At 41.2% G+C, this 24,150-nt stretch overlaps 2 protein-coding genes across 2 annotated transcripts in view; one reads left to right on the top strand and one right to left on the bottom strand.

The window, feature by feature from the left end:
- LOC121658379 (atrial natriuretic peptide receptor 2-like) overlaps positions 1-11,812 on the top strand; it is a gene marked incomplete at its 5' end in the record, with an annotated part of 37,418 nt that extends 25,606 nt beyond the window's left edge. The window contains 7 exons of the mRNA XM_042015253.1: positions 426-519; positions 1,318-1,405; positions 2,158-2,297; positions 5,729-5,881; positions 6,507-6,605; positions 8,898-8,989; positions 9,551-11,812. Of these exons, the coding sequence (XP_041871187.1) occupies positions 426-519; positions 1,318-1,405; positions 2,158-2,297; positions 5,729-5,881; positions 6,507-6,605; positions 8,898-8,989; positions 9,551-9,700 (816 nt within the window). The remainder of the gene's footprint in view (positions 1-425; positions 520-1,317; positions 1,406-2,157; positions 2,298-5,728; positions 5,882-6,506; positions 6,606-8,897; positions 8,990-9,550) is intronic.
- A 977-nt stretch (positions 11,813-12,789) lies between these two features.
- On the bottom strand, positions 12,790-20,683 carry TMEM215 (transmembrane protein 215). Its single transcript, XM_042015254.1, has 2 exons — positions 19,610-20,683; positions 12,790-16,676 (listed from the first exon to the last, which is right to left on the bottom strand). The coding sequence occupies exon 1, from the start codon at positions 20,491-20,493 to the stop codon at positions 19,771-19,773; it is 723 nt and encodes a 240-aa protein (XP_041871188.1). The 5' UTR covers positions 20,494-20,683; the 3' UTR covers positions 12,790-16,676; positions 19,610-19,770.
- Between the last annotated feature and the right edge of the window lie 3,467 nt (positions 20,684-24,150).

Here is a 24,150-nt window from a genome sequence, read left to right as displayed (position 1 = left end):
ACAGAGAAGGGATGCAAAAAGTAAAGCATTGACCAGCACAGCAAGATAGTTTATGAAAGAGCATTGTGAACTTTTGCTAAAAGATTGAGACTTAGATCCCTTTTGTTTTGGTAAGATTTTGATCCATGTCTGTAGCTTGCTCTCTGCATTGGATTTGGCCCCTAAAGTTTGCATGAAATTTGAAAAGCCTGAAATTGCCTTCTACCATTTTACATGTAAGCAACAACCTCAAATCTAGATTTATAAATTTACCTAAGGAGAAATCTGATCTTTGGATTTTGTAAAAAAGTGTTAGGTGTTTTAGACCTATGCCCTTTTTTATATCTGAATGTTTTCAAAACAGAATCATTCAAATTCTTACACCCTATCCAGCTAAGCATCTGTTTCAGTAAAAAGATGATTTTAGAAAATTCTCTGTTATTTAGATGGAGAAATATAACAAACATCTGGAGATACTGGTTTCTGAGAGAACACAGGATTTAATGCATGAAAAACAGAAGACTGATCGTCTGTTGTATAGTAAGTTATAAAGAGAAAAATAGTGGATATTCTTCTCAATAATAATTTTATTTCAGCTGTCTAAATACAAACAAGAACCCTTTGATAAGTGATTATTTGATAGGTAACATTTAGCTAGCAAAGAATGAGTACACTTTTTTCTTGCAAAGATGGAAAAATAGCTATGTTCTATATTTCCCCCTTAGAAATTAGTACACTCATCTGAGAGCTATGACCCCAAAATCCATAGTGCTCGGACTTTGAATCCATGTGGCAGGCCTTTTGCATAGTTATAAATGTTATGGAATTTTAGTTGGTTACTTTTAAAGGCAGTGTATGTTCCAGAATTCTGTAAGAAAAAAGGCATAAAGGGATGGGAATAGCATATAAGAGAGGGAAAAAAAGGGATGTGAAAGTGCAAGATAGGGGGAACAAAGGTGATTTAAAAAAACCAGAGAGGAGATAGTAAACAAACCTAACACAAGTAGAAAGCACTAGCAAAGAGCTGACAAAGGAAGAATTAGTAAAAGCCCAGCTCACACTATTAGAATCTAACCTTACTCCTTCTTGGAATGTATAGACATTGATTTGTTTGAACTAAAAGTTATGGGCCATGTGAAAAATCTGGATGTGTTATCAGTGAGATTTATTGTGAATTCTCACATTACAGCAGAGCAGATTTTGATGCCAAAGTGTGTTTTCACCTTCATAATATTTTGCATTTATGAACATATTTTTGTGCCTTTAAACAACATATTATATTTAATGTGTTCTTTAATCCACATAAAAAGATTAATAATGCTCTACTTTCTACAACAGGTATGTTGCCGAAACAAGTAGCAGATGATCTCAGGCAGGGAAAACATGCACAAGCTCAAAGTTACTCAAGTGCCACCATCTTCTTCAGGTAAATAAAAATGAAAGATAGGACTAGAACTGTCTCCTACAGAAGAAACTTCTAGGCTTTTAATGGAGGTGAAGCTCCTAACCAAGTACAGAATTTCTATCTAAACTTACAACAGGTGGCTCTGCAAAAGAGTGTCTTTCAAAATTCTCACACCTCCCTATTTTTCATTATAATTACTTAAATAAAAAATGGCATTACTCTGGAGCTCTAACAAACAGCAGCACATCCCTTTGCATGTGTTACACATGCATGAATGTATGTTTCATAAGATAGGTCTAAGTAAAAAATCCACTATTTAGCCTGTGTAATGAAAATTTTTCTGTCCTTAGAGTCCACATGGATTTACAGTCCTAATTTTTTTATGTGTGCAGGAAGAAACATATAAATGGCATGCCTTCACTTGTCATAAATGAACAGATATCAAGTTACCTTTTTTCATTTGAAAAATCAAAACATGACCCAAAATAGAAGACTGCTTAGTCTGTTACAGATTAAACTCTACCTGTAAAAATGCTTTACTGCATTGGTAAGCAAAAAGACTCAGGTCAATCTGTCCTTTTAAATGGAAGAAGTCTTTTGTCAATTTAAATAAATGAAGACAAAACTATCCTACAAGAATCTTAGTGAAAGAATTACTGAAAAGAGAAGGTTGATGTAATTGCATTGAGAAGTTTTTACTGTGTGCTTAAGATTACTAATCAGCAATGATTATGACAGTGGATGAATATGCTCTTTCTGTTGTGTTTTAACAGTGACATTGTTGGCTTCACTGAGCTGTCCAGCAGCAGCACACCATACCAAGTGGTAGATCTCTTGAACAAGCTTTATACCACTTTTGATGAGATCATAGATAACTATGATGTCTATAAGGTGGAGACAATAGGAGATGCCTGTAAGTTCCTTAAGCTGTGGGCAGTGATGGGGCCTGGGGCATCAGGATAGTGACTCTGATGATAAGGAAGAATAGCTGAAGGAGATTTGGAAAGCTTCTTACCACTGTCAAGGCCACATAAAACAATTAGGAGATGAGTCCTACCAGAGCCCTAGCAAACTCCAGGAACATTTTCCTGCATACCTTTAATCATTTGTATGATTGATGAGTGTTGTAAATGGGACAAATTAATTGAGTAAAATACCACTGCTTTTTGTTTGGTTCCTATGACTAGTAAGGTCTGACTTTAAGTCTTGGCTGCAGATTAATCCCAGTTGGCAACTTCTGTATCACACAAACACAACTAAAAAATTTACTTTTTACATGGGATCATAGATGCCATACCCTAAGTTTTATAATCTGTCTTTTTTTGCAAAGGCCATAACAATCTTCTTTCTCCTAATACACTGTAGGGGCTTGAGTGCCTCTTCTCTTTGAGTTTATAGGAAAATGGCTTTATATTTGCTACCATGGGAATCTGCTGGGGATTGATTACCATTAAAATTGACTTCCATAAAACCTAAGGTAATCTAACAGGGCTTTTGGATGAGACAGACAGAAGTCCTATAAGAGATGTGGAAGAAAAGCCCCACTATTTTTTCTCTGTGGAACTGTTGAACAAATTCCTGAGCATAAAAGTCCTGAACAAATGCACCCCTAAAAGACCTGTTTCTTGCCCTACACAGCAATAGAGTCAAAGAATCACAGAATATCCTGAGTTGGAAGGGATCAACAAGGATCATCGAGTCCAACTCCTGGCTCTGCACAGGACATCCCCAAGAGTCACACCATGTGCCTGAGAGCATTGTCCAAACACTTCCTGAACTCTGTCAGGCTGGTGCTGTGACCACTGCCCTGGGGAGCTGTTCCAGTGCCCAACCACCCTCTGAGTGAAGAACCTTTTCCTGACATCCAGCCTAAATCTCCCCTGACACAGCTTCAGGCCATTCCCTTGGGTCCTGTCACTGTCACCACAGAGGAGAGATCAGTGCCTGCCCCTCCTCTTCCCCTCACAAGGAAGTTGTAACTGCAGTGAGGTCTCCCCTCAGTCTCCTCTTCTCCAGGCTGAGCAGACCAAGTGACCTCAGCCACTCCTCACACGGCTTCCCCTCAAGGCCCTTCACCATCCTCGTGCCCTCCTTTGGACACTCTCTAACAGCTCAGTGGCTTTTCTGTGTCGTGGCACCCAGACCTGCCCCCAGCACTCGAGGTGAGGCCGCCCCAGTGCAGAGCAGAGCGGGACAATCCCCTCCCTTGCCCGGCTGGTGATGCTGGGCCTGATGCACCCCAGGACACGGGTGGCTCTCCTGGCTGCCAGGGCACTGCTGGCTCATGTTCAACTTGCCATCAACCAGGACCCCCAGACCCCCTTCCCACTGTGCTGTTTTCCAGCACTTCATTCCCCAGTCTGTCTGTACATCCTGGGTTGCCCCATGCCAGGAGCAGAATCTAACACTTCCTTTTCTTAAACATCATGAAGTTGGTGATTGCCCAACCCTCTAATTTACCAAGGTCTCTTAGCAGGGCCTCTCTGCTTGTGAGGCAATTTAGTAGCATTGGCAGACTTGCTTAGTATCCCTTCCAGTCCTGTGTCCAAGCCATTTATGAAGATGCTGAAGAGCTCAGGGCTGAGGATGGAGCCCTGTGGAACGCCCCTAGTGACAGGTCACCAGTCTGGTGTCACCCCATTCACTGTAACCCTTTGTGCCCAACCTGTGAGCCAGTTGTTCACCCACATGTGATGCATTTATCCAGCCGTGTGCTGGACAGTTTGTCCAGAAGAATCCTGGGTGGGCCAGTATTGAAAGCTTTACTGAAATCCAAAAAGATTACATCAGCTGACTTCCCTTGATTAGCTGGGTGGGTTATCCTGTCATAAAAGGAAATCAGATTTGACAATCAGGACTTTTCATTCATGAAGCCATTCTGGCTGTGACCATTTACCATATTGTCCTTCAGGTATTTTTCATTACCTCCCAGAAAAATCTTTTCCATAATTCTACTGGGCACTGAAGTGAGACCGACAGGCCTGTAGTGTGCAGGGTTGTCCCTCTTGCCATTCTTGAAAATTTGGACAATATTTGCCAGTTTCCCATAGACCGGAACTTCTCCAGATTTCTATGACCATTCAAAAAGCATTTTCAGAGGTCTTGCAATGACTTCACCAGCTCTTTGAGTACTATGGGATGAATCCCCTCAGGTGCCATAGATTTACAGGGATTGAACTACAGCAGCAGGTCTCACGTAAATTCAAGGTTTATCATTCTCACAGTCATGGTTCTCCAGGTCAGCACCCTGGGACCCCCAGAACCCATCATCAGTGTTTAAAGCACAGTGCAGGAAGCATAGGACAATGCCTAGTTGGAGTCATTGCCTTTTTTTATTATATCTGCCCAATGACAAAAGGTACTGAACAGCCACATTTGCACTGCCTGTCCCACTTTAAGAATTCTCAGTGGAGGGGAGGATGGAGAAAGAAAGGGTTGGAGGGAATAAATCTTATGTAGAAGTAAGAAGGAAATACAACATTTTTCAGATGTAAGTGTACCGGTTTGGCCAAATTTAGAAATATACTCTGAGAGAAGGCACAACCACCCCTCCCCCACCAGGTTCGGGAAAAATAAATTTTCCTCAAAGGAAAGTGAAGAAGATAAAACTATTTATTTAACAAACACACGGGAAAGGAAAATTATGCTAAATAATAAAATCTCTCACTGTGGAGAAAAAACCTGGGAAAGTGTCAGAGTCCTCCCTTTGGTCTCCTTGGAGCTGGGGCTTGGCCCAGGGCCAGGCCCTCTGTGCCCGGTGGAAAGTCCTCCTGATGTGCTCTGATGTTGAAGCAATCACGCAGTCCAGTAGAAAAGGGGAAAAATCTGAAATTCCAGGGAAGGAAAAATTTAACTCTCAGTCTCTCTCCGGAGAAAAAAAACCAGCTGAACCACTGGCCAAAAACTGTCCTCGGAGCAGCAAGCCGGGTGCTTCCTCCCTCCCCTGCCGCAGCGGGGAAAACCCATTGCTATCTGTGTGTGACCTTGAACAAGCTGCAAACTGCTTTGAAAAAGTTTTGCTCAGTTTTTTCCTTCCCCCTCTCAGGCTCAGTTTAGAGCCATAGAAAGGCACAGGAATTAATTTTTGGGCATAGGCAGCGATATGGGATACACATCATAAGGTCACCCTAAGACATTAAGGTAATTCCACACATGAGCTGTTGCCCTAGCCTTCATTTGTTTCTGGCTTTCTTTGCTCAGCAGGCACAACTGTGCCTTGGGACATGAAGAAATAGGGCTTCTTTCTTTTTCTTATCCTTTAAATTTTTTTTTATTGTAGGCAGCATACTTTAGTAAATCTGTGTGTAATGCCAAAGGTTAACACAGTTGCACTGTTGTGTTAAGATATGGTGGTGTCGGGAGTACCCAAGGAGAATGGGATCCTTCATGCTGGTGAGATTGCAAGCATGGCTTTAGACCTTCTGGACGTCTGCAAGACTTTTAAGATCCCACACAAGCCCAATACCCTCCTAAAGATAAGAGCAGGAATACATTCAGGTATGTTGAGAAAGCTGCAAATGAGTCTTCCTCTGGCTTAACAAATGCATCTGTAGTGGTGATTTCCTCTCCATTTAAAATAAAGTTAATTTTTTGATATGGGATGGAACACATCATAGAGGTCATCCCAACAGAGTAAATTACTGGATACTGGGATATTGGTACCTCAGTTTGGAGTACAACATTGGAAAGATCCCACAGCTCCAGTGCATTTGCTGATGTGAGTTAGAACTGCCATTCTGTATCTGTTACTTGTCCTTATCAGCTGTTCTCTCAAAACAGTGAGTTTTTTCTTGACACTCTGCTCTAGCCTTCACTCTCAGATCCCCAGCTCACTGATTTAATCTGATGTATGACTGCAACTCCTTGATAGACAGCCAGAGTTGGACATGTCCTGTGCAGTCCAGCATCTCCCAGTTAAACAGCTTACACTGACTTACCAAGAAATCATATTTTTTATGTTTTAAATCACTTGTAAGACAGATGTGTAACCCATGTAAAGACAATATTGACAGTCTTTATCTGGTTAACAAATTAGATATAAGATGGTGTAGGAAGCAGCCATAAGGCTGTATGACCATGTGATTTATAAACACAAAATATCTTGTTTTCTATTTCTTAACAGGGGCAGTTGTAGCTGGAGTTGTTGGAACCAAAATGCCACGGTACTGTTTATTTGGAGATACTGTGAACACAGCTTCCAGGATGGAATCTACCAGTGAAGGTAATAAGGAAAAAACTGCAGGTGGGGTTTTAATCATCCCTGAATTAGTTCTTAAAAAATGTTAGGCTGAGTTTTGAGTCCTGACCTATTCAAATGATTGCAAATCCTTTAAGGATATAAGGAGGTTCTTGATTTCTGGGTCCAGTCTGCCTAGGGACAAATTATGAGAGTGATATTCTCTACAACCGTTTTTGTAATCAGATCCCCTTATTTCTCAATTCTCCGAAAGGGATTTTTGTGGCTTTGAAGTCCTCTACAGTAAAAAAGGTAAGAATAAAATAAAATGAGAGGCAAGTGGTTATGTTCACTGTTTCTATTTGTTGCTCACACACATCTGGATTTATGGTAAAAATATTTTCATTACTCCTCTTTTATTGCTGATAACTTTCTCTAATGGAGAACACGAGAAATAGTAGAACACCATGGGAGCTGTGTCTGTGTTTAACCAGTATAGAAGATTATGTATGTGTCCTCTAGCAAAGAGTTTAAACAGAAATTTTGTGGAGGTATTCTCACTGCTTCTTCCCAGGAGATAACAGAGCTCCAAGTTTACTTAGCAAGCTTCATCTTTATCCAATATGAACATTTGAACCTCAGATTCGGAAATATTTTAGCTGACCTACAAGAACTGAGAGAAACAAATGATAGAGTGATTCAACATCAAAGAACTCTGATATCTTGTTTCCTTTCATTCATGAAATGAAGCTGTAGTAGTTTTATGGCTCACATTACAATGCATTGTAAATGGATTTGAACTAGCCACATACAAGATTCTTCAAGTTTAATTTCATGATAAAAACTGCTGCTTTCAACATCTATCATGATCCACTAAAAACAAGGCAGAAAGGCAGGGGAATGGTCCTAAATGATGTATTTGAAAGTTTTGAAAGGATTTGAGAATCACCAGCATCCATTCCTTCTCACCATTTTTATTTTTCCAAAGCAAATGCTAACCTAGGTGGAACAAATATAACTTCATTTTCTTTCTGTCAGTCTCCAAGATAACTCCTTTTATGCTCCTCGTATCAACTTATCTGAACTCCTTTAAAACTAATACATTCAAAATCTGCTTCCATCATTCATAGGTTATCTTTTGTTCTGTATGCCAGTCTCTTTCTCAGATGGTGCATCAACACTATAGACTTAGGAATGAAGACAACATTTTATCTTTCAAGCCTTTATTTTCTCTCCCTCTTTTTCTGGCCACATACATCTGAGGACCTCAAATTACATTACCATGTTTTAAACCTAAGATGATTGCTTTAAAATCGATTAATTACTAGCAATGTGCATTAGAAATGCTATCACCTGGAATCTGAGTGCTAGTGTCTTCTTGTCAAGCAGGATGACAAGTTGAAATATAATGTATTTACTGCAAGGAATATTTCTGAGATATGTATCTATGTATGTTGACACATATATCTCCTGATCTACAGGCAATGTTCTGAGACTCTAAAAAACATTTAAACAAATAAAAGTGGGCATATAAACTGTCATTTTCTGCTACAAGAAAAATCAATTACACAATCTTAGCCAGTCCTACTATCATCTGGGATGTTTTTTAAACAAAAAAGCATAATGATTGACTCTGTGTCACAGAATGTTACAGGTGAAAAAAACTGGTTTTTAATTTTTTTAAATTTTGGCAAAATTTTGCTTTCCAGCAAAAGTAGAATTTCTTCTAGCTGTCCTGCTTCTTGGTCCTTCCTCCATCATTTTCACAAAGCAAGACAGGTGAGGTTTGCATGGTTTACATGAAGATAAAATCTCAACTAAGGAAAAATCACCTTTTTAAAAAAAATGTGGAATTATGTTAGTATTGTCTCTTCCAACTGTCTTAATTTACAGGTTTGGAGTCAGAGCAAGGATGGCTGTATCTTTAATGTTTAGACTTTGCTGAAAACTATATATGCAAAGAAAGCACTGGCTCTTTATTTATCAGGAGGTAGAACTGTGTATGGTTTTCTTCACCAGATGAAAAGGATGCTCATCAGTAGCACAGACAGACAACTGTGAAGAGTTACAGAAATATTTTTAGATGCAGAATGTGAAAGTAGTGTTTGTTGAAAGCTCCATATTTGTCCTGAGATGCTCTCACAAACAGTCCAGGATACTGGAGCTTGTGTGCAAACATTTCAAATAACAAATAACAAGGAATGAAAGCAAAGACCTGAAAAAAACCCCAAGGGGGAGTTCATTAATGAGTCTTGAAATTTTTGACACACTTTAGGAGATTGATCTGTCTTAGATGTATAAATTGCTTGCTAATATGATATTTATCTTTCTTTCCAGCTCTTAAAATACAGTGCAGTTCAAGGGCGTACCAGCTGTTGGAGCAGATTGGAGAGTTTGTGTTAGTATGCCGTGGGAATTTACAAGTCAAGGTGTGTATGCAACATTTATACTCAGCTTTTCAGAGAGGAGAGTGTGAAAGTACTCTGGAGTCCCTAAATTTTAACCCATGCAGCCCCCTGTATCTTCTAGTCCTCTACATCTCAAAGTGCTTTGGTTAGACTAATTCCTGTGCCTGAAGAGAGCATGTTCAAGTTCTAAGGCAGGACCAGTTCCATGTTCACGGGACAAATCTGGTAAGTCAGAGATGAAGGACTTAGTCAAGCTTGGAAGTCCTGCATGGCACATTCACTGTCACAACTGCCTGAAATCAAAAAAAGGTCTTTCAGAGACATCACAAATCATCATGTGAGTTCCACAAGAGAATTAACATACTTGTGGACCCTGTTTTGAAAGGGACTTCAAAGAATTGTTTTAACTGATACTACTGCTACTATCTTTTAAGGAAAGGTTTTATGCCTCATTTTTCCTCTATGTAAAGTGGCTGACAGGCACATGTTTCTCATTTTGGGATTTGTTTTGAGTTGTAGTAAGAAAATTATTTCATAAATAATGGATAGTGTTATAACCTCATGACTAATATTCTTTCTTAGGGGAAAGGAGATATGGTTACATACTGGCTTGAAGGTAAGAAAGCCTCTGTTACCCAGAAGGCAGTCACCAGCCCTTCTGTGACTACTCAAGATGCCAACAGAGCTTCATATAGTCCGATACCAGCTGTCCTTCCCGGTGATCCTCTCTGAAGTCCTGCTTCCTAGTCACTCATTAACTCCAGTATCCCTTCTGCTTTCAGTCTGTTAGGTCATCCTGCTAAATTAGAAAATTAGAAAAGAGATAATACACCCCTTTGGCCTTGTGAATGTATTAGCTCAGGCTTTATTAACAGGTGTCTCTCCCAGAAATGGCGCTGAAAATACAGAAAAGCAAAAAACTCATCTTAAGGAATAATACATAGAACTGCCCCACCAGCTACCAGGGCAGAAGGTAGCTCCCAATGTTACTTCTTGATTTAGTTTTGATGGGAAATCCTCTGCCAGCGGCCACCATGACTTCAAAATCAGCTGGCTGGACATTCCAGCCTGTGAGGTGCTCCTACAGGAAAGGAGACAGCATAGTGTTGCTGTTTAGTGGTATCAGAAACCTTATGGGTGTGGTTGGTTTTGTGCTGTGAAAAATGAGGTGTGTATTGTGTGACAAAGTAAGATCCATCAAAAGAGGAGGATGAAGCAGAGAAATTATAGTGGATACAAACTGAAACAAGAATCCGTACTCCTGCTTTCATTTAATCTCCATGGTCTGGGGCATAGAAAAAAGAATTAAGTCTGCTGTTTCCATGCAGCCAATTCCTAGTGACACCTGCCATCTTGTTGCAGAGACATAAAAATCTTGGGAGAGAAGTGCAAGACATTGTATACTGTTACTAAACAGGATAAAGTTCACTACAGCTGCTCTTGTCTTTGGCCGCTCTGGGATTTCTCTGAAAAACAACTCTTAACATTAGCTGATGTTATGGAGTTGCTTTGATTAAAGTGGCAGTGAACCTACTGTTGCTGGATAGCTGTCTGTCAGTGAAATCAGGCAGCCCTCTGAGTCACTGTGTAATTTAGAACACAGTTTAGGAAAGGTCATTCCTGAGCCAGCATTTCCTGTAAAGAGAGAACTATCACTACAAGTGGAGTAATCTCTAGATGAGCATGATTCTGTGAGCATTGCTGGTGTTGGCTTTCTTTAAACACTGACCTTTCAGGGCTAATATATTTTGAAGAGTTTAGCCAGTTCCAGTTTAACTGATTAGCAAACAATCTAACAGCATAAGTGAAACAGAGACAAAGGATATCAAGAGTCACAGCCGTTCCACCATAATGTGAACTAGACTGGATAAAGCTAACTGGGAGGAGATGAAAAGGAAGGACTTTGAGTGACATAGCACCACTTACTCCTGCTTATTCTGCTTCCTTACCCTCCAGTCTGTCCCTGATCCTAGGTACAAGTACAAAAACATGCATGAAGCTGCAATTTTTCTGGTATAAATTTGTGCAGTTTAAACAAGCAACTGACTGCTTGTTCATGTTCCCATGTAGGTAGCATAGCCACAACTTTTAATTGCAAGTATGTGCTGTGTGATTGTGATAGTGATAGGAGGGTTACACTACAGTCTTTCTTTGGCTTCTGTGAGAATTAAATGCAGCAGTAATGATAGATTTTTCAGGGATGCCTAACAGAGGTAGAAAGTTAAATCCTTCCAAATTATGGGAGATTTTTTCAAAATACATAGAAAAGACGTAGAAAATTCTGAGTGAATTTATGTCTCAAGAAGTGTGTGACATTCTGTATCTGCCATGTTGGATACAGAATGGTTCTGAATGGAACCAGAATCTCAGCACGGGAGACAGACACAGCTGACTTTGGCACATGAGATCCCAACATAGAGTCCTGCCAAATTTTTTAAAATCAAAATTTTTAATTGGTTTCACATTTTTTATAGGCTTCCAAATTCCTTTCTCTGTTTTTAATTTTCATATTAGAAGGTACAGTAAATTTACTGTTTTTGTAATCTTAGCAGAATAAACTTTTCAGTTATCAGTAGTCCAGAGATATCCTCTAATACAACTATTTCCATTATCCAAATGCTATCTAGAAATTGTGAAACTCTCTGCTGTATTATAGTGCTTCATGTTGTATTAAATAGTTTACATTATTCTTTTAATTAGTTTGGATTTGTTTACATTTTTATTTAAAAGGTGCATATCCGTATCAAATGTGGATGTGAAAACATATGCTTTGTCTGTATATTACAGTTTTAACTCCTCTGCTTTATTTTAATGTTGTCTGTAGAATAAAAACTTTAAAACACATGTCTTATGAGTTTAAAGTCTTCTAAATATAAATGAGTGATGAGGGACCAATAGAAAGCTTGCTGTATTGACAGCTTCCACCACTGACAAGTCCTTGGGTACTATTCAAGTTCTGCTGAAGACAGCAGAGACTCTTGCTGACTTCAGGAGGCTTAGAGCCTGGTGGTTTTCTGTAAAAGAGGTACAGTTTGAAGAGTGCTTGTGTCAGCCTACCTCAGTTTTATTGTTACTTCCTGATCCTCTCCTCAAACAGAGCATCTCCAGAATGAGAACTAGATTGTTTTCAGGACCGTTGAATCTGTCATATGTTTCCTGCAACTTCAAGCAGTAGTCCTTATTAATGTCTGTTTTTCTGATGACTGTGATGATATGACCGAATTTGGAAGATAGAAGTACAGTAGTGAACATTACAGATAAAAACAGAAGTGTCCTCAGTCAACTTACAAGATTTTTTTAAGATTAATTTCAGACATTTTGACAGATGTAGTCAATGACTACAGCCATATTTCAGATGCAGGAAAGCATTTACCAGCTGATAAAGCTGAAGTATGATAACCAGCACAGTGCTCATCTGTGAGATGCTTTAAATCCACAGAGATTCACATCCCAGATTTGGAGCTAGTCAGCTAATTCTAGCAAGCATTCTTTTCTAAAATGGTACTCTATACTAGAAGTATGTGATGTGTTCTTCCTTTTCTTGATGATTATACCCCTGCCAGAAAAAGGGAAAGCAATTGCAATAACAGAGCGGAAGAAGTGAAGGTGGTATGTACTTTATAGATCACTTCATTTCTTCACTCAGTGGCCATTCATTTTCTACAGTCACGCAAGATAATACAGAGGATAGTAACACTCTATTCATGATGTGGTGATTTTATGGAAAGATTGTGCATTCTGATTATTGTTTATTGCAGTTCTATCTACCTGGCAGTGAGAATGCAGGCAGGAACATTAAAAAAATCACACAACACAAAAACTGACTTATGAAAGTCTTTTATTAGATTGATAAACCTTCACTATATTGTTTAAACTTGAATATTGAGGAACAGACTGAATAATCACAATATTTTAAAAAATCACAACAAGTAAAGCCAAAAATTCATTAATGTATTTCCAAGTGTAAAACTTCCTAGATTTTATTCACACCATGGGCATTGGAAAAAGACTGTGTTTTGCCACCAAAAAATTATTCTTTATCCCCTAGATTAGGTAGCAAACATATTTTAATTAGTTTGTTATTGGTGTGTGTGTGGGGGGTCTCTGGTTCCAAGGCTCCTTTTTTTTTGTAAACAAAAAAGTTATCTGCTTCCTTGTACAGCTAATTAGTCAAATGAAATAAATTAATTTATTTAAATAAAAGTGAAGTGAAATCAGGTGTCCTTTGCAAACAATGCAGGGGCATAAAATGAGTGTTAAGCCTGACTGTGCTGTCAAAGGATGCAGCATCTCTTTAAGATCTATGTCGGATCAGTATGATATTTCCCCAGCTTGTAGAACATCTCTTCCACCCACTCAGACCCCTAAAAATTACTAATAGCCCTTCCATCTGAATTGACCTCAAAAGTAGAAATCTTTGGTTTCTTTAAGAGTGTCTTTCTGGGGCTGTCCTTTCAAACCTGTAAAAAGACAAGGCTATGCAAGATTGTTCTGATTATACTCCAGCTGAGTACCATCTGCTTTTCAGCTAATGAGCACTTCGTCTTCCTAATTCCTCTCCCAATTCTTCCCTACTTCAGTATAAAACGTTGTATTGTACTTTTTTCTAAAAATTCTAAATTGGAATTCAAAGATAAAATGCTTTGCAATAAAATATTCTCTCCAAATAAAATATGGGAAAATTGCCTTTCCTCCCAGTGTAAATTTTGGTTTAAATTTAAATGCACTTTCTGATGTAGAGACATAAAACGACCAGAGTTTTAAATGTGAAAGAGTGGGTGTTTAGAATTTGTTTGAGTGGCAATCCTAATGACTGAAACCTTCCTAAGAACACCGATGAGTCTACATGATATTATTTAATGTCCCATAGCACAGTAACCACAGTCCTCTGGTTCACACAGCAAAACAACCTCCCCCACCTTCTTTTTGTACATCACCTTTCCACTGCACTATGTCTTAAACACATATGCTATCCTCTTTGGAACTGAATTCCAAAGACTGGATTCAACAGTTTTCATAAAGCACTAAGTTTGACCTTCAAGGTCCACGTGAAATGCTTCGTGTTACACCTTCGTGAAATCTGCCCTGGATTTCAACAGCAACAAAACAAGTATTTCCTACCAGTGAGCGCCAAATACGAAGCTAATGTGGGAGCATCCTTATGTTCATGACTGTGCACAATTGCTGATTACTGCTGCATTTCATACTAAAAAACAATGGTGGGAAAATAAGTGTTTTGGTGAGATCTAAAACCAGCTCCCTACTACAGGGTAATTTCTTTCCTGTAGTTCTTGTATCATGCCTTCGGGCAGGAAAACACTCTCTGTCTCTACCTGAGGAGCCATCTGGGTAAGCTACCTAAGATACAATGCACACATGGAACAGAGCACTAAACACATTGCCTTTGTGACTAGAATTTAACACAGTTAACCTGACAAAGTAATGAAATTGTGTGTGTGATGCCTTTTTGGTTTCTTTTGCGTTCATGAAGACCTCTTCTGTTCTACTCTTACTAGAATATATGAGTACAGAGCCAGATTTTCAAAGGGGTTAACCCTTTTTTCACTCCCTAAAGAGTGAAAAGGACACTTCAGGTTGAAAAAAATGCTAGAACTGAATCTTTCAGAATTGACTAAAGGTTCAGGGCTTTTATGAATGGTTTGAGGAAATGCTGAATGCAAAGCACTGGAAAAATTCTGATTTCAATTACCAGGATTTCCCGGTGGCCATACTGAAACACAGACCTGGCATGTCTTAACTCTGTTGGAAGAACTATGTGTTCTTAAAGAGCCACAACAGAGTTGTTCTTAGAAAAAGTTTTTTTCTCCTAAAGAACAGAAGAAATTTTAAATTGCACCAACAAGCTTGAGGCAGAAAAGTTGGGTAAGGTGTAGGAAAAACACCTCTGAGGAGATCTTAAATTAATATGTTGCTATGATTGTGCATTCTGTTTCCTGCCCTTGCAGACAAATGTACAGCATATATACACACACCCATTCAGGGTACATTTTGTAAGCAAAAACATTAAGCATAAGCACTTCTGTGTATCTGACACAAGGCTAATCCATGCAACTGTTCTGAACACAAAATACATAAAGATTTAAAAACTAATGAAAACTGCATCTCCATATCTGGTAATGGTACAGAAGGTCTGAAATTCTACCACTGATAGGACTGCTAAATTAAAGGTAATGCTTGCCAATGAAAGCTTGCCAGGGTGCATGAAAAGTGACTTCTCAATCCACTCTCTGTGTTTTCCAGACATAAAAGAGCCCCTACCACCAGAGAAGTAACACACCCGCTGACAGCTCTCCCAGTAGGGATTGCATGTTCAGACTGGTTGCAGAACGGAAACGGGCTCAGCATGAGCTGCTTTGCAGCTGATGCCCCATGCTGTGTGTCAAGAGAACACCTCTAGCCTACATATTAGGAAACTCCTCCACAAGTTTTAATACAATTGATACTAGAAGCATAGATAGAAACCTTTCAGGACTCAAAAGTTTCCTATGCCATGGCTTTACTGGCAACATGCTGAGAGTCAAGGTCCCGTGTGCTGATTGTGCTCTGCAAGTAAATAGGTTAGTCTCTACATGCACATGAAAATCAGGTTGGAAATGCTCGGTGGCCCGACAGTCACCCACCTCTAACCCATCACAAAATTCCAAGCTTGTGCTGCAAGAACTGACAATATAATTGAATGTCTCAACGTAACAGCTTAGATTGGATGGATGATGTAGGGTCAAATTCTACCACCCTGGCCAAAAGCAGGAGCTCAGTCTGCCAAGTCTGGTCTATAGCAGCAGAAATGGTGAGAGGGGGTCACAATAGCTGTTACTCCAGTAATTACAGCATAATAAATAGTTACTGGAGGCACAACTGCAGAGAGTTTGGATCAGAGGGGGAGGAACTGCCTCTGCAAGCGTATGACATTTTTGCAGAACGCAGATCAAGAATACAATACCAGTCCTGAGGGACACATACTCTAAGCACACTCACCTCTCGCTTGTTCAGTTCCAGGCCAAAAGGACCAGCTATTATTTTGCACTCAGGAGGACAAAGTGCATGCTGATTAAAACTTCAAATTGTCTGTTAAAGACTTTACAGTGATCAGCTTGTACGACTGGAGAAATACTACTTGTGACAACAGAAGTTTAAACAAAGCTACACAAAATTGCCTTTTGTTGATCTGCATATCATATTGTCTCTTAAAAGAAGTTATACTACACTGTAGCACTATGATAAATGCTATTCCAAAAATAAAGTTTATATATCTTAGGAAACTTCTCTGAGTGTCCAAATTACTGTTTTCCTTTAAATGCTTTATACACCATGTCATCCATACTTTAGGACCAAGCAATATGTGGTTCACAAGGCATTTATCCCCTAAGACTTTTATCCCCCAAACAGAGCTCCCCTACAACTTCATGTGTTATTTCGAAGAGAGCATTGAGGAGAGAAGTGGGACTTTGATCTGGCGGTTTTTTATAGCAAGAACAGAAAGAAGCTCTCATCTCTGGTCACAGTTTAGAATCACTCCCCAAGATGTGGTATCCTGAAGCCAAATTCTGACTAGAAGCTGCCTCTGAAAAGCAAAGTGATTATTCCTGCTTGCTCAGGTACTTGATCAGCACGGGTACCCCAAGTTTTGGCGTCCACATGAGCTGAATGAAAATAAAGTCCAAGGTGCTCTCTGATCTGGGAATGTTATCTGTATAAAAAATTTGATAGTGCTGTCATGATGTCTGTGATCAAATATGCAATAGATTTCTACTGGCAAAACTGTAAAAAGTTCACTTTATTAAAAATAAACCAAACCAAAATCACAAAACCCCCCAACAACAAAAACAAACAAACCAAACCAAGCCCCCATAACACTTAACCCTCCCTAAAAACCAAAAAATTTAAAGCCCTTTCATTTTCAAATTAACAAATTCATGCTTTTAAAATGGCCAAGTTAATCCATTTCCATTTCATTCTCTGCTAAACTAGCAGGAGAGAATGGAAAAATAAAGAAAGAAGTTTCAGAGGCAGTATTAATTTATTTCTCTAATTTCAAATTCTCACACATTCAATAAACAAATTTAGTGGATTATGGTATATTAGCCTGGAAATATTGCTTAAAGTTGTATTTTATTATGAAATCTTACCTCAGCTGAATGCATGGAGGGATGACATTGCCTGTAAATATCACATTTTAAACACACATTTTTTTATACCTCTTTCTGTATTATGGGAAGTTTTCACTCCCATTAAACTTTGCTTTAATACAAGCATTCTCTTGTTTTTACACTGAGAATGGAATAAAGCACATGACTCAGATCTGCATGTCTGTATATCAAGTTACATATTTACTATTCCATTTGTCACTAGAGTTTGCTGTCTTGTCTTGAAAAAATCCATGTAACTTTTGACAGAGAACATCTAATCCTAGACAAAATGGAAAAACTTGACTGCTTCCTATATTTGCAGAACTGTACAAATCTAGGTTCCCAGCAGGCTGGTGCCTTGCTCTCTTATGCAAGGCAAGCGATTACTCACAACCCTGTCAAAGGCAGCAGGCAAGACCCAGTAGCCTGTTTTCGCATGGTGGGTCTGATTTTCAGGGATGCTGAGCACCCCCAGTGAGACCCTCACCTGCTTTTCTCAGAAACAGAAAGCAAAAGACCCTACTCCTCATCATGTTCATCAGCAGTATTTTAGCTGTTGGCTTCAGAGGTCATGAAATCAAACTTCCTAGTGCCAGTAAAGACTTGCTCTGTACATTGCAGAATAAGGTCCTGCAGTGACTAATCCTAAGCAGGAGGCAAGCTGCTGACAACAACTGAGTACTTTTATGTGGAAATTGAACCTGTCAGGGAGAGGGTCTGTTTTTGCAGAATTCCTCTGCTCATTGGATAAAACCTGTGCTGTGCAGAGTGCAGGTGTTAATTTATTACCACAGTACTGTTGCTGCATGCCTGAGCAGCAGAGCGGCCTGTAACCACCTATTCACAGTCTTTGCCTGACTTAAACTAGCTAGTGTTTTAGAATTTATCCTAATAGTATCCAGATGCCCCACCAAAGCCTGGCCAAAGTGTTAACATTTTATTTGGTCTGAAAGACACCAAGTTCTGCAATGTAAAAAATTTTCCTCCTTCTGGAGACCTCTTCAGAGACTCGTTGTCTGTTACAATTTGATGCAAGTTTCTCAGCAAACAAACAAACAAACACATACATACACACAAATATATGTATAAAATTTACATTCACTTTCCAAACAATTCAGTGGGCATTGAAAGCCTCATTTGAGTACAAAATTCCTTTCAATTTTCTGCACAACATCTCAGGTTGCTATAAATGAAAGGCTGTTTTTCTTATTTCCTACTCTGGTAACTCAGTACATTTCTCCAGTACAACTTATGGTTGACAAAAACCAGCTAAGTAGGAACAATTATTAAGACTTGCATCACACAAGAACTTTTTGGAGTTCTGGGAGTTTACTTAGAGGAACTGGGGCTTTGTGAGATGCTAGCAAATTATTCTATGCTTTAGCAACCATTACCCTAAGTCCTTAACACTTAGCGTAGCTGCTTAGCATGCCCATTGTGTTACACCACATCTCTGTTACCTACACCGTAGAGGTCAGGTAAGATGTTTATGCACAGCATGGAACATGCAATATAGTGTTGGACAGAATAGCCAGGATTTGTATTTCAGTATGTAAACTGCAGGCTCTGAATCTGAGTGGTTAATCCTCATTACTCACGTCACATTTTCTTGCTATGTATCCATAAGCTGTGACAAAAACATCTATCAGTCAGGTCCTCTGTTCCCTTCTCCCAGCAAAGCATGGCTTTGAGACCCCTGAGTGGACTGTCACCATGCATTCCCCATACAGAAACATCTGGAATTTTAGAAAAGGCACAAGAAAATGTATTTTCAGAAGAGTCAGATCCCACTCTGAACATTACTCACAGAAGTCTATTCCTGAAGCGATTTTTGAGGTACTGAAACATATTTTAAAGACCTGAGTTCACTGACATCTGCTCCTAGTCTCTGCAAGAACTGTGTCATATTAATGTTGCATTCTCCTTGTCAAGTATGCCTCTAAAACCCAAAAGTGTTAGAAACATTCCAGTGAACTCAAGACCAGTGGAAAATTAAGCTAACACCTTTATGTTCATGCTATTGATGATGGGTTAGTCTTTGAAAGCCTAATCTGGTTCTTTGAGCCCATCTGGTTCCAAGGAGTCTTTCAGAAGAGCCCATGGGGTTAGGGTATCTATTCCTTGACACAAAGGAAAATAAAATCCTGCCAGGATGAAGGGAGAAAAATGACTTCTACATTCCCTAACATCAGCCAGCTATTGGAGTTTATGCTGACATCTCTCAAGCCCTCCCAAAAGGAAGTGACAGTACTTCAAACACTTATTCAGCCATAGAGCACCACATTCTTTCCTACAGACAGCTCCAGAGTTTCATTCAGCTCTTGATCTCAGCTGACAGCCACTGCTGCCCTCAGTGTGCCTACAGGCTTGGGTGCAATAGGCAGCAGGAAAACAAAAGGGAGGAAAAGGGAGAAAATGAAATTAAAATGCAATTTCTTTTTTTCCAAAATGAAAAATTGAGTTCTTTAACCTTTAAACATGCTTGTTTACTTACAGAAAGTGTATTTCAGGCACAAGAGGTTTGAGTATCAGTCATATAACATGTTAAATTGAAATAGTATCGGGATTGTCCCATGCAGTCAGCTATATTATCCCCTATCAAGAAGTTGAAGTTGCAGTTCTCGTATACATATATATATATAAAGTATGCATCTTTCACACAATGGTCTCCTGGTCTGAGTTGACTCCAGTGAGGTTTATGTAACAACAGTACCTGTCATAAGGGCTGCTATCCTTGTAAGAGCAGACAATGATACTGTCTTTAGGAGCCACAAAAATGTTGTCTTCAATGTCAGGGCAAGGAGTGCTGTCCCTGCTGGGAGAAGAGCTCTTCTTCTCCAAGGCACTGTATGTGGAGCCATCTCCCACGAACACATTCTCTGGCATCTCTGGGTAACAGCTCTCCAGGTATTTCAGCATCTCCTCCTGCTCTACCTTTCTGGTGAGCCTCTTGCACTCTGCCGTGGCAGCGGCGGTGGTGCTGGTGGTGCAGATGAACACGGTGTCCTCTCCCCTCAGCCCTCTCCTGTCCTTGCGGTAAGCTTTCCTGGCCAGCTCGTCACAACTTCCCTTGCCAGACTCCAGGTCCGAGGGGGTTCTTAGCAGCTCCATGACATCCCGGTCCTTGACTTCCTTACAGCACGGACGCATGTTCTCGGGACATTTGGTGCAGCCGTCGGTCTTTCTGGTGAGGGCAATGGCGGCGATACCCGGCAGGCAGATGGCCGGCCCGATGGCCAGCAGCGGGATATCTCCCAGGGTCTCTCCCTTGATGCCAGACACGGTGAACATGAAGCCGAACACCAGAAAGACGCTGACCAGAGCCACCACCAGCCCCGTCCGGGGGTTGATGTCATCGGGTCTCAGGGTCCGCGCCATCCAGCTGGTGCGCACGGGGACGCTTCCCTCCACCGGAGCGCCCCTCGGGGCAGAGGACAGACGCTCCCCGGCAAGCTTCCGAAGTTTCCCGGACAGTGAGGCGCGGAGGACCCCGACCGCCGGCACGGCTCGGTTTCCCTTCGGTGCAGCCGCAGACGGAGGGCGGGCCGGGGCCGGGAGCTGTCCTGCCTCCTGCCTCCTCCCTCGTTCCCTCCCTCCCTCGCTCGCTCCCTCGCTCCCGAGAGCCGGTCGGAGCGGATCCCCCGCTTGCAGCCCCGCCGCGCCCTCCCACGCTGGCAGCGGGCGCAGGGGGCTCAAACCCTGCCGGAGGCCGGGGGTAGAGAGACCGGGCGGCTTCCAGCAGCAGCGGCCGGGGAGGCAGCTGCCGCGAGGGTTCACCTGCCCGGCCTCCACCTCCTCGTCCTCGTCCTCGCCCGGCCCCACCGGAGCCCCGCACAGCCGTGAGTACGCGCACCGCCCGGCGCGGGATGCTGCGGGGCCGGCGCGGGGGCTCGGCGGGGTTGCCCCTACCTGATGGCCACCGCTGCTTGGCCGGCCGCTGCCGCCACCCCGGGCAGCCTCTCCCGCTGGGGCGAAGGGGAGCGGACCCCCGACGGGCGTCCTTCCTCGGGAAGCCGGGATGTACATCCTCCGCAAGGACCCTCGCACTTAAAGCCTCTTCTTCGGTGAGGACGGGGCTTGCGAAGTAAATCCTCTCCCGGACAGACGGCAGTCCTGCCTCAAGTCTTCTCCCGAGTTAGGCACAAGTGGAGAGCAAGGCTTCAGGAGATGCTGTGCTGCAGCTGGATTTCATCCTGAAGGTGGCCCTTAGGGATAAAGCCTCTCCTGATGTTATTCCCTGCCCAAGAGTGAACATAGATGTTGGGGTTCCCTTGGTATCCATGGCCTGCCGACTGTGATGGTGACGTTCTGTCCCTGTGATTTGATGCACTTCAGTGATGGTAATTTGAAGTAAGCACCACCAGCAGAATGAGTGTAGAAAAGGATCTCAAATAGGTGGGAATGTGGAAAGGCAGCAGCATGTTCAGGCAGGTTGCCAGCGATACAAAGGACTGAATGCTTTCACTTGGGGCAGAGATACTGGGAGATAAAAAAGAGTGATACCAGAAAGCTTCCAAGAAAATTAAGGTAACAGAAAAGGACACTCTGAACTAACAATCGTGAAACCATGGCTTCTCTAAGTTCTCCCATTAACATGATTCATTTTCCTCATACTACAAACTTGGAGAGCTCAGAGAAGCCAATTTAGAAAGCACTCAAATGTTTCTCAAGTCATGAAAAGCATGGGTTTTATTTACCCTCCCTACAGTACAACATCAACAGAGTACCTCTGTGTTCAAGGTTTCCAACTTGCCTTGCAGAGAGCAAGTCCAAGAACATAATTTCGTAAGTGGGAACAACTCTTGCCTTACAGGACACTTTCTTCATAAACGGGGTGTCAAGATAGAGTGTTTACTGTTTAATTTGAAGGATGAGTAAATAGGAGTAGAAGTATACACTGGGGAGAGTTTTTAAGTCTGTGGCAATGGCTTGTGTTTGAGATTAAAAGTTTGTGATGGACCATGATCATTGTTTCAACTTGTCCTCCAGAAAACTGTCCAATACAATTCACACTGAACCTCTCACCTGTTGCAGAGTGGGCTGAAACAGGAATGTTCTGGACTCTGCTAGAAATACCTTTCTTGACTGAAAGACTTAAAAATCAAAACCTTCCAGCTAGCACAAGTTAACTTCTACTTTTGCCACTGCAGGATTTAGCAGTATGAGAAATGGTGGTAGTGTCTCAGCCCCTATTTTCCAGAGTGAGAATTTGCTGTTTCTTTCCATCTGCTGTTATTCAGACACAGCTTTTATGTTCTCACAATGGAATGAATAATGCCTTTTTTTATCCATCAGCTAGATTCTGGATGAAAGAAAGTGATTAATCTTCAGCAAGCCTGTCCCACATAACTAAAATGTTGTAAAGTGTAAGTTATGAAGTTATGAGTATGTTGGTAAATAATGCCATGAAAGTCACTGTTCCTGCTCCCTGACCTTCCTTCACCTCCCCTAGTGCATTTGAATAGTCTTTCAAAAAATTGGAAATTGTTCTTTTGTTGAAAAACAAATGATGCCTGGGAAAAGCAATTACCTGAAGCTGTATTCATCAACAGTCCTTCAGAGATAGAAAAAGAACACAGAAATGTAAATATTAGTGGCATTAGTGGAGGGGAAAATTGCTGTAACAGCTGAAGTACATGTCAGAATATCTAACAGGAGTAAAAATGGCCCTTCAAATTTAAGCAACAGGCTTACTGAGATGGAAGAGGGAACATCTACTTCAGAACAGAAAGCTGTTAGTGGACAGAAAAACACAGAAAATGTCAGGACAAAGGTAGAACTAAATGTCTTCAATTTGTCCCTTTGTGAGTGATTTCAAGACAAGATTATGTGCTTCCAGTAGGAGGGGATAGAAAGGGAAAACAATCACCCAGTTCCAGGAAAGCATGCCACAATTGTTAAAATTGTCTTTCCAAGCTAGGAATCAAGAGATCAGCAAGTGCTACTTAACACAACTGAGCAACAATGCAAATGGTTGAAATTTCTATCCTGTTCGTAACTAGAGAAAAAAAAATTACTTCTTTGAGGTGAAGTATGTTTCTGTTCTGGTGCTGTACACAAAAATTAGGTACTGAACAGCTTTTTTACCTCAGTCTTCAATGGCAACCTCTCTTCCCCCTTCTTGAGTGGATGGACAGCAGGATGGGGACTGAAGGAAAAAAGTGCTCTCTACTGTAATAGGTCAGGTCTGTGATCACCTGAAGAACCTGAACGTGTCCATGGGATCTGATGAGATGCTGTGCTGGTTTTGTTTGGGATAGAGTTCATTTTCTTCACTGTGTCTGGTATGGGGCTATGTTAGTAATGTAGAGGTGCTTACACAGAGCCAAGGCCTTTTCTGCTTTTTGTGCTACCACACTGGTGAGGAGGTTGGGGGTGCATGGGAGGTTGCATGTCCCATCTGTGTCTCAGATGGGACAGGTGATCCCAACTGACCAAAGGGATATTCCAGACCATGTGACATCATGCTCAATATATAAAATGGGGGCAAGAAGGAGGAAAGGTGGGAAATTTGGGGTGATGATGTTTGCTTTCCCAAGTCACTGTTATAGCTGATAGGGCCCTGCTCTACTGGAGATGGCTGAACACCTGCCTGCCCATGGGAAGCGGTGAATCCATTCCTTGTTTTGCTTTCTTTGCGTGTGTGGATTTTAGTGTCCCTATTTAACTGTCTTTATCTCAACCTGTGACTTTTCTACCTTTTACCCTTCTTCTGATTCTCTCTCCAATTCCAGTGGGGGGGGGGGGGGAAGCGAGTGGCAGCTGGGGCTTGGCTGCTGGCTGGAGTTAAACTGTGACAGATGCATCCCAGAGTCCCAAGGGAATTAGTTCACATAGTTGCCAAGCCACTCTCCTGGTACTTGAAAAGTCCTGGCAGTCAGGTGGAGTCCCAGGTGACTGGAAGAGCAGAAATATTGGACCCATGTTTAAAAACGGTAGGAAAGAGAACTCTGGGAGCTACCGATCTCTCAGCCTCCCTGGCCTAACCTTTCCTATCAAAAGCTATCCAGTGCTCTCTAAATTGTCTAGAGAAGG

The sequence above is a fragment of the Corvus kubaryi genome, unplaced genomic scaffold (genome assembly GCF_017639235.1).
Source record: "Corvus kubaryi isolate FWS band 111438036 unplaced genomic scaffold, C.kubaryi_AGA036_p1.0 split3-37296, whole genome shotgun sequence".
Taxonomy (NCBI): Eukaryota; Metazoa; Chordata; class Aves; order Passeriformes; family Corvidae; genus Corvus; species Corvus kubaryi.
This window is presented reverse-complemented; position numbering and strand designations above follow the sequence as displayed.